Source organism: Phalacrocorax aristotelis, chromosome 10 (assembly GCF_949628215.1).
Source record: "Phalacrocorax aristotelis chromosome 10, bGulAri2.1, whole genome shotgun sequence".
NCBI classification, from domain to species: domain Eukaryota; kingdom Metazoa; phylum Chordata; class Aves; order Suliformes; family Phalacrocoracidae; genus Phalacrocorax; species Phalacrocorax aristotelis.
This window is the reverse complement of record NC_134285.1, coordinates 3,311,402-3,321,959: the sequence shown is the minus strand read 5'-3', so window position 1 is coordinate 3,321,959 and position 10,558 is coordinate 3,311,402. Positions and strand designations below refer to the sequence as shown.

Here is a 10,558-nt window from a genome sequence, read left to right as displayed (position 1 = left end):
GCTTCAATTCCAGTTAGCAGATGGGCTCGGCCATCCGGCCCGAGGGAGCCTGCGACCGCCAGGGCTTCGGGGGTTAAATCCACTCGCCACAAATTGAGGAACAAGATTAGGGAATAAGGATCCTACTAAATTCCTCGTGATCCCAAGCCATGGGAAAACGGGACGAGGCACCATGAGTCACTCTCTGGAGAGGAGCGGCGTCTCAAAGGGGAGTCAGCCAGGAGGCAAGAGCACCCGCTGTGGGCAGAGCGGCGAGGGAGCACGGCGCGGTGGTGAGTCCTGCCGGCACTGGGGCTGGGGCGAGCGGGGGCGCGAGGAAGGCCCTGGGCTCGCCAGGAGGGTGGTTTGTGGTTGAAGGGCTGACTGTTACAACAGAACATACCGTGGGCACTGTTCTGCCTCCTGGAACGCACCTCCCGGGAGGGTGCTTACTGAACAGCCTTTTGCCTTAATTTTTATCAATCTAAATGGTTTTTGCTATCTTCATTTATCACTGGTCTCTGAAGAAGACTTGTCACAGCTGCAGGATTTGGGTTTCCACAGTCCTGCTGCTGGCCTGTGTCAGACTGCTGTTGTAGGCTGTTCATGGTGGTGTTGTTCTGACAGCGCCGATGCCAACAGCAAAACCTGGGTCGGTTTCTCCAGTTGTGGTGGTTTCTGCGACTTTATATTAATTATATATTAAGTTATATAATCTGGCTGGGGATATACGTCTTGCGTCCAGTCACTAGCAAAGATTTTCACCTCTCCTGAGCCATAGGAGCTGCAGGTAATAGCGGTGTGTGCTGTTACGATTTCAGGACTCCAGCTCGCTGGCGATGGAGAGCATCTCCTCTTCCCCTTTGCCCTTCTCCACCACTTCCCCCGCCGTGCAGCCCGAGAACGCCACTGCCCACGACTACTACTCCGGCCTCCAGAAGAGCATGCACGTCCTCTCCATGGTAGTGTACAGCATTGCCTGTTTGCTGGGGGTGACAGGGAATGGCCTCGTCATCTGGATCACAGGCTTCAAGATGAAGAAGACGGTGAATTCCATCTGGTTCCTCAACCTGGCTGTTGCTGACTTCATCTTCACCTTCTTCCTGCCCCTCAGCATCGCCTACACTGCCCTGGGCTTCCACTGGCCGTTTGGGAAGCTGCTGTGCAAGCTGAACAGCACCATCGCGTTCCTCAACATGTTTGCCAGTGTCTTCCTCCTGACGGTCATCAGCATGGACCGCTGCGTTTCCGTGGCTTTTCCCGTCTGGTCTCACAACCGCAGGAGTCCGGAGCTGGCGGCCAGGATCGCACTGGGGACGTGGGTCCTGGCTCTCCTCCTCAGCTCCCCATACTTCGTCTTTCGGGACACCGTGGTCAGCCCCAGGAACATCACCAGCTGCTACAATAATTTTGCACTGTCCAATGATTACACGTCCGAGGCAACACGGAGGCTGTGGAGGATGCGGCATAAAGTGATGATCATAACACGATTCTTATGCGGGTTCCTCATCCCCTTCACAGTGATTCTCATCTGCTACAGCATCGTTGCCATCAAGCTGAAAAGGCGGCAGCTAGCCAACTCCGCAAAGCCATACAGGATTATCATTGCTGTCACAGTCTCATTTTTCCTCTGTTATTTTCCCTATCATGTCTTCTCCTTGCTGGAAATATCCAAAAACTCCTCCAGTCATGAGATGAAAATGGCCCTTTACATAGGGATCCCCTTGGTTTCCAGCCTTGCTTTCTTCAACAGCTGCATCAACCCCATCCTGTATGTATTTGTGGGGCCAGATTTCAAGGAGAAGTTTCGCCAGTCCATCCTGTCAACCTTTGAAGGGGCCTTCAGTGAGGAGTCGGTCCTGGGCAGCCTGACCAGCCGGAGAAAGTCCAGGTCTGCTTCGGAAGCGGAGGTCCCGAGGGTCTGAGCAGGCGCTGGTGTGCCGCATTGCTGGCACTGCTGGAGGGAGCCGTTCTCTTCTCTGTGATTTCCCCTCATTTCAGAGCTATGATCGCAGGACCGGGGGCTGCAAAGGGCTCTGCATGCTGACAAAGTGGGATTTGATGTTTTGGAGGGATCTCAAGCCTACTATGACTTCATGCGCTATGGAAATCAAACAGCTCTCTGGAGCTGCAGCAGGGTGGGAAAGTCCAAGTACGTTTTGCTCCTTGTGCCGCTTCCTTGGCTGCCGCATTTCCCTGAACCGTTTCCATCCCCTGTGGTCCATCACACCTGGGAAATTGTCTCCCTGGCTGCATGTGCTGAGAGGGCAGCCCCAGCCTGGGTGGTGGCTGCTGGTTGTCAGACTTGGTTGCCTCAGCGCTGCTGATCTGTTGCAGCTTCTGGTTTTTAACAGGGGACCCTTTATAAAATTTGCCAGGTTTGTGACTCCGCCGGCAGAGCTCCCTTTACTTTCCTCTCCTCCGGGGCTCGCGAGGAGGCAGCTTGCAGGCACTCTCCGTGCTGCCGCCCAGCCCAGCCAGGGTCACCCTACACACACCCGGGGGAGGCAGTCAGGGCCAAGTCCTGTCTGCAGCTCCATCGGGTTCACCTGCCCGCAGTGCCTCTGCACGTGGTGAGCGAGGGGAGAGGTTGTTCCCTGCCCTTGCCAGACTCTCCTGGCAGCTCATCTTTGCTGGGTTTCCACCGAGGGAAAAATCAGGTGCAGCTGCACCATTGGTGTACGGCTGTGCCGGAGGTGTACGGCTGTGCCAGCATTTTGGCTGTCCAGAGGAGCAGAGGAGGGAGGGAAGGGCTATTCCATAAGTCCCTTGTAATTAAATCAGTGAAGAAAATACAAAGACCCTTTCCCATGTATCAGTCCAGTCTGACACATGGGCTGCTAAATCTTAAGGAGAAAATAATTTTTACAAAAGCAGCTTGAACATGCAGTGGGACCCATCCGGAGCCACTCTCACAAATGCATCTTTTAAAGAAACAGGGTTAAATGAAATGACTATATGTATTTTTGTAAGGTCTGGACTAGCCAGTAAGACACTCATCTTTCCTCTCCCAACAGCTGTGGCAGGATGAATTATTGGTTGCGTTCCAGTTACTCAGGTTTGATGTACAGCATAGCTATTTCCAAGCAAAGCTTGTCTGCATGCATGTTAGACATCTTTCTGGCCCTTAAATAGCAGAGATCTGACATTTTCTACTGTTGGTGAATGAATATTAAACCCCATTAAACTTATGTAAAACATACGCAGCCTGTTGTGTTGCCTGTGTGATAAAATGCTTGGTGATCGAACTGGACTGAGTGTAATCATCTTTGGTAATAGAACAACTAGATAAAAAGATGAAATCCCCAGAATTTGGAAACAAGCCACTGGCATTAGCAGCCACCCTCATGACTGAAAACCAGTGGTTTGGAGAAGGAAGAAGAGCAAGTGTGGCTGGGCTGGGTCTTCTCAAGTGTCACATTTGCAAACTGCTCAGGATGAAGATGGCGGGGGTTTTCCTCCCAGGCTTGATTAGCCTCTGAACCACTTTAATTTTTTTAAGTGGTTTTTTTTGGTCACATAAAAGGGAACGGCAGGGTAGAGGTGCTGCCATTCCCAGCCCACCCGAGGCAGCTGAACGAGCGGGTGACTGTATCACACCTCCTTCTCCTGGTCTGCCCAATCTGCCTGTAAAATGGCCCAAGCTACCATTTGTCCCGTTCACGCTGCCCGAAACCTGCCTTGGAGCCGCATTGCTCCAATGGCTGGAAAATCCTCTAACTCCCAGCCTGAACCTATGAATTTACACCTACCCCTCACTATTCTGCACAGATGACATTACTGAGTGAGAGCTGCCACTCGAACATGTTAGGGATTAATTATGGGTCCGCTGGGCCATGCAATACTAAATGAAGGTTGTGATCCTACAGGAGTGCATGTACTTAACCTTAAATTCATGCACAAACCCGCTGAGAACAGGGAATGTAACAAGACCATCCGTATGTCACGCATGAGAGAACTGAAAGATTTAGCCTTTGCCATGAATTGCTGCCTGTCATCCAGATAAAACTGCAATGTTTGCTATGCAGCATGCAACTCCGGGGCTATTTACTTGCTGCTGGTGGTAAACTACAGCATTGATTGCAGTGTCAAGGTTGTGCAGACCCATGTTTGCTCTTTCTGGTTTTCCTTATCTGTTTGCAGAGGCCATGTAATTCCTTGTGACAAGAGGCTCTGCAAGTGTTGGACCAAGGCCTCAGCCTCCTGTCACGCCTCTCTCCTCAGCCCAGCACCCTTGAAGGTCAGGACTTGAAGTATTGACCTGGTTTGTGGTAGGAAAGAAAGCAATTTTCTGGGTCATTTGGACATCCAAGGTGGGTACAGGATTCCTATGGGACAACGTGAGTTAAATGAAGCAGAGTGCCTGGGTGATCTATGGAATTACCACTGGGATACCGGAGGGTAACTAACCTACATAGCACCACCTCCTCCCTGGCATCCCAGCCAAGCCAGCGTGCCTTTTGTGCAGCAGCTCTCCTTCATCTCTTAACCCCGTTCGACTCCAGACCTGAGACCAAGCTGCTCGCTCTCTCACCCTCTTGAATTATCCTCCCCAGAACTTGCTTCCACTTTAAGTGGCACTTTATTGCACCTAAGCAAAACAGCGTGACTTTACAAAGCTGAACGTGCATGATGGGGAAGGTGCTGAGAAAGCTTTCAGACAGCCATTCCTGAGAACACTTGCCAAAGTATTGTTGGGAGAAAAAAGGGGGAAGCGAATGTTTTATTGATGGTAACGGCCATTGCTGTGTTACAGGATGCGCCTGAGATAGAGATGGGTCTGTCATCACGGGTCTGATCCCCAGCCAGCCTTTGTGCAACGAGAAGCCATGCTGACATCAATATGGGGTCAGGCTGCCAAGAGACTGGTTCCAAGATAAATCTCCCATTGTATTGAGTTCCCTCATGTTCAGACTATCTCATTATCACAGTGGTAATTGTAATAGTCCCTCATTCCCAACTAGGAGGAGGGCTGTTCAATCTCTCCACACTTGTGTTTGTCATGCACTTATCTAGCAAAGCTTGAATGAAAAGAAAAAAAAAAAGGGGGGGGGAATGTTTCCAAAGGCATGCAAACAATCTAAAGAGGTTGAATGACTCTTCTGGCAGCTGTGCCCCGCTCTGACGCAGCTTTGCTCTCAAGAATCTTTCAGATGCGATTGGATGGGTGGAACAGCCTGATCCCCCCATGTATTTGCAGTTATTGAGAAAGGTGCTGAACCCGCTGCCCTGCTGGTGTGAGGCCCTCATTGGTGCCACGGAGGGGCCGATCCAACAGCCCCACTCCTACAAACAGCGGGCTGGGACATGCAGAACCATTGGGGCCGCACAGGGTTGTTCAGGCTGTGCATGGAGGAGCCTTAGCTGAGAGAAGAAGCAAGTTTTGATAGTCAGAGTGTTTGGTATGAATTAGCAGACATGGGTGGGCAGTCTGATGAGGTCATTAATACCTTGGTGTTGGGCAAGGTAAATACAGAATCACCAAAATGTCTTGGTGAAAAGCTCTGAAAGGCTTGGCAGGTGATTTTTGGTTAGAGGTTTTGTCACAGGCTGTGCCTTTTGAGTGCAGAAACTGTGCCAGCTGCAGCTGTGGTCCAGAGCTGCCCTCCAAGGAAGGTAGCAAGGGATGGTGATACTTCACTAGCCGGCATAGATGGGAAGAATTATGTCACGGGACCAGTTTGGGTGAGGGATGACAGACCTCTGTATGCTGAAAAGAGAATTGGCAGAATCCCATTACAGCCCGGTCGTGTCCTGTCCTGATCCAGGCACAGGCCTAAGTGGTACTGGATCAGCATTACAGTTTTGGTCAGACTAGAGTCTAGCAGGAAGGTAAGATGTCCTTACATCTTTAGTACAAGAGAAAATAACTGGTGTTTTAATCCTGCTGAGGGACAGCCATGGTGTAACTGGGTCTTGTGACACAGCTGCTTCTGTAACAAAGACAGGATCCTAGATGAGGGTGAATGAAGATGATGATGAAGAATCTCAAGGAGTTAAAGCCTGGGGTGTATTGCAGCAACAGTAGGTCCTCGACAGCCATGGATTATTTATTGCTATACCCAGCAGTTCTGCAGTGTTTTAGCAAGCACGTAAGTCAGGGATCTCAAGAAGAGCTGCTGCTGCCTTGCTTTGGAGGAGAGAGTACAGCAAGTGGCTCTGGAGCTGTGCAAAGCTGCAGATATCAGGGAGAAAACCAGCCAGGAAGGATGTGGCAAGTGGTAGCTCAAGAGGAGAAGGTATTGTCTATTTGGGACCTGGATAAGAGCATGGGAATAGAAGCTGGGCTCTGAACAGTTAAGAGGAAAGAGGGAGGAAAGAGTGGGAGCTAAGACAACCTTGAAAGTACCAGCACCATGATGGTGGGTACAAATGAATGCGAGGGAGACTGCAGCAGATGAGGAAGTTCTCATTATGGAGAACTTGATGAGACCATAAAAGCCTCTGTGAAACCTAGCAGTCCCCATGCCTTTCCTCTGGTGAAACTTTCCCGGTGAGTAAAATTTTCAAGTGTCCCGCTCCTGAGCTTGGGGAATGGACTTGTTAGATAAGGTCAAGTAAAAGACAGCGCATGGAGGTCTCACAGCAGAAGCTCTTCCAGAGCTTGCTGAAATTGGGCAGGAACAATATGGCCAGTTAGAGGACCAGTACTGGTAAAAAGTTTCTCTCTGAAGGGGAGATACTGATTAGGAAGTGGTGCAGGCCAAGCCTCACCCAGGCCTCCTCAGCCTTTCTTGGCATAGCAGCAGGGTGAGGGGCCCACCCAGCAAGGGCATTAACCTGCTATTGCTGGTCCAGGGTCGGTCCTGATTGGCACCAAACTGGGAGGGGAACAGGGTGCTCCTCACTGTTTGCACTTTGGTCCTTCCCTGCACCTCTCCCAGCTTCTCCTTAGCTGTACGGGGCAGAGCTGGTACCAAATCTTTCTTTACATCCCGCAGTCTATCTCCATGCACCTGTGCACACAAAGCATGGGATCTTTTCTCCTGTACCGAATTCTGCTTCAATTTGCAAGCCTGCTCTGTAGTGACCAGTGACTAACTAAAGCCCTTCCTGTATGTTCACTAAATGCCTGTATGGGGCATGATGCGTGCGCACTCCCTCTCTGTTTGTAGAGGAGCTGTAGCTCAGTGCAGTAAATGACAAGTCATGGTAGGACAGAGAGGAACAGGATGTTTGGCGTTAACCGTGGAGCTGTTCAAATTCCCTAGAACGACATGACCTCACTGTCCAGTGCAACTGCATTTGTCTAAAGCCAAATCGAAGGGCTAAACCACATCTACAAGCAGAAGGTCATGGATGTTAACTGGATGTTACACAGACTTTGCAGGACAGAACTGCGCACGAACGCAGCAAAGAGAATCTGCAAACAAAGCAAAAGGCACTACTGCCAATTCTTGTTTCAGGGCAATGTTTGTTCAAACCCTCGCCCTCTCATCCAGCTTGAGATGTTTGTCTGTGCAGTGACCTGTTAAACACCGGGTATGCCAACAAGCCTCTCGTCTCTTTGTTTGAAGGCTGGTTGGAGATAACTCTGTGCTGAAGCTGATGTGGCAGGTCTGTTAGTCACTGCAGACTGACCCAGAACTGAGAGCATGCTTAGGAACAGGAAAAGTAACTGAACTCGGTGAGTCTTTCAGGCAAAGCCTCATGACTCAGGAGGAACAGGACTGTAACAAAATGAGTCTGTGCCTATTTCCTGCAGATGGCCAAGCCACAGCTAGGCAGTAGTAATTGATAAAACAGTAAGAGAGTGCTGTCTATGTACATAGCCCTTCACATAGATGTGTTCTCTGTACCAGGGCCTTTTTTTAAGGTACTTTGGTTCCTAGTCATAGGGAATGCTATCTTCCAGATCAATCCCAAGAAATTATAAAATTAATCCTCCCTCCCTCGATTCAGAAATACATTTATAGCTGCTTCGCATTCTGCCTCCCTAGCTGGCTAATATCCAAGCCAGGTTCTTCTGGAAATCAGACACAGGCTCTTCCAAGGCAGTAAAGCTGAAGGCAGGGGAAGAGGGCAGCCTTTAGGCTGTGCTCAGTGCGGATGTGCCTGTGTGCCACAGAACCTCCCTGCGGGCTCAGAGGGGCTGCTGCGTAGGGTAGAGGATGCTTTCGGGATGCCTCGTAGGACCAACCATTGGGAGAGGCCAAACCTATTCACAGGGCTGCGTTTCTTTGATGTACCATGTCTGAAAATTCTCACTGTCGGGTGGTTTGGTAGGTGAGTTTTAATATCCACCTTTTTTAAAAAAAACCCAATCCAATACAAACAAACAAACAAAAAAGCCAACCTGGCTGAGCAGTGATGGATGAAGCTCAGGAGGCTGGATGACAGTAGCATTTGTCTTCTCTCAGGTGATGGATGCAGGCTGTTGTCCAGCCAAGCACCTGATGAGCAGTGCCCTTCACCTTGGCTGCACCAGGCGCAGGGGTTTATTTTGCACATTTCTACTTGCCAGGGTTGCATCTGGATTAAGAACAACAAATCTCTGTGAGCCAGCACATTCACATCCAGCGGTTTTTCAGAATTCCTTAGGCGACTGCTAATTGAATCATTGTAAATGAAATAAAATCTGGGTACTCATTTTGGAGCAACTATTCGTTAAACTCTTAGCATTTGGATAGCATATTGTAAAATTAACAAATCCCTCTCCCTTGGGAGCTGAGATTTAAACTTAAACTCCTCTGCCCAGGAAAACAGAGGCAGGAAAGAAATTGATTTGTTCTAAGAAAACAAAGGCAGTAGCCTTAGAAAAGGGTTCAGGAGACAGAATCTTTTAGTTCCTGGCCTGTGGTTTGCTTAAGCAATGTCAGGAATTTGGGGCAGCATGAATCAAATAGTCAGCAAATTCTGGGTGCTCTAGGGTATTAAAAAATGCTTCTGGGGAAGGCTGTTACTTGCATTATGGGTCAGTGCTTCACCATGTGTTGTTTCTAGTTGTTCTGCCTTAAACTGCTCTGCCGTACCAGCCTGTAGTGAAATCGTGCGATCAACACTGATGCTAAGACAGAAATCTCTGCAGCTCTGGGAAAAGGCTAACAAAAAGCTCAAAACCCTGTTCCCCTTTGTCATAAAATCCCCAAAACAAAACAAAAGAAGAACCTACTAGGGTCAACAGCCCTGAATCAACTGTGGAAGCTCCAGCCTGTAAGCAGAAAAATACAGACTGGGGGTGTTGTCGAGGTGTTAGGAGAGGTCTATTCCCTTACACCTAAGTGCAATTCAGAAGAGACTCTAGGAAAGGCAGAGGATTACTGCTGCATCTCTGTGAGGCTACAAACAGGCTTATGGCCTCTCTGCTCACATATTTCAAACAGATGTCTGTGCTTTGAGTGAGTGCTGCAAGTGAGTGCTCGACATCTGGCAGCTGCTCAGCAGCTCGAGGTTAAATTGCTCTCCTTCCCCAGCTCTGAGTCTGTTGAAAAAGCAAAAAAAGGAGACAACTGATGAAGTCTTGGAATGCCAGAAGCGATAAGCAAATGTTGTGAAATACTGGGAATCACTGGCCTGTGAATATTTAAAATGGAAAATGCAGTTCATAATGGCAGAAACTGCACTTTCAAAATATGAATTGAAATGTTGTCATTTTGCAGGCAGGTTTGGTGAGCAGTCCTGGCAGCTGTGGATTTTATTCCTCTTTCACAGTAAGGCCAGCACAGACAGAAGCATCCGCTGGGGTGCTCAAGGCCTCGCTCCAATGTACCCTGCGGTCCAGGAATAATTAAATTTAATTGGTCTTTGTGAGAAAAGCGGCAGCAGAAAGTACCTGATTTGTACCTTTATGCTAAATGCTAAAATTCTGATCCATAAAATACTGCTGACCTTGGGCATGCTGGAAAGTGTAAATTAAAACAGCTTCTAGCTACGCAGTTAGTGGGGAAAAACATGGTCCTTGTTTATTTACTTAGGATGGGGGGCCCTGGCAGGAGCTTCACCTGTCTGAGTCTGTGCAGGATGACTATGACTTTGTCAAAGAAGTGACAGGACACAACTTTTGTCACAGGTGCTGTCCAGTTATAACACTGGGCTTTAAAGAGGGTGACTAAAATCAGTGTCTTGCTGCAGATGTCAAATGCATTTTCATCCGGTTTTACTTATGTTGCAAGGAGGGCCCTGATAAGGGACTCTGGACGTGTGAAGTGTGTGTGCTCTTGCAAGTGTAACAGAACTGAGAGCCCACTAATTGTTTTGTTTTGGGGTTATTTGTTTATTTATTTATTTACTTTCCAGAAAAAGCTTCCTTCTCTACTCACACTGCTGGATCTGATGGCAAAGGCCAGCAGGGGACCCGGTGCCTGGTGGAGATGGCGAGGACTCACCACTATGGTGGCGGTGCCCAGAGCAGCACAGCTGTCAGCCACCCCTCTGACAGAGATGCAGGTGTGGGAGCTCTGAAACCTGGCACCTTGCGGACATCCGCTGGCTCATGCTGTACGGACTTTGCATCGGGGCTCTCACAACCCTGGTGGGGGGACGTTACCCACCCAACGTGCTCTTTCTCTCTTTTTTTTTTTTTTTGGTGGGTGTGTGGGAAAGCCGAAATCCGACGTCGGTGCTCGGGTCCCCCCCAGCA

General features: G+C 49.3%; 1 protein-coding gene across 1 annotated transcript; it reads left to right on the top strand.

Annotated features, from left to right (window-relative positions):
* The first annotated feature begins 153 nt into the window (after positions 1 to 153).
* LOC142062414 (chemerin-like receptor 1) lies at positions 154 to 3,181 on the top strand. Its single transcript, XM_075104734.1, has 2 exons — positions 154 to 272; positions 801 to 3,181. The coding sequence occupies exon 2, from the start codon at positions 819 to 821 to the stop codon at positions 1,902 to 1,904; it is 1,086 nt and encodes a 361-aa protein (XP_074960835.1). The 5' UTR covers positions 154 to 272; positions 801 to 818; the 3' UTR covers positions 1,905 to 3,181.
* The last annotated feature ends 7,377 nt before the right edge of the window (positions 3,182 to 10,558 follow it).

What these genes read in the sequence shown, in the direction of transcription:
- LOC142062414 (XM_075104734.1), top strand. Translation starts at nt 819, where the DNA reads ATGGAGAGCATCTCCTCTTCCCCTTTGCCCTTCTCCACCACTTCCCCC.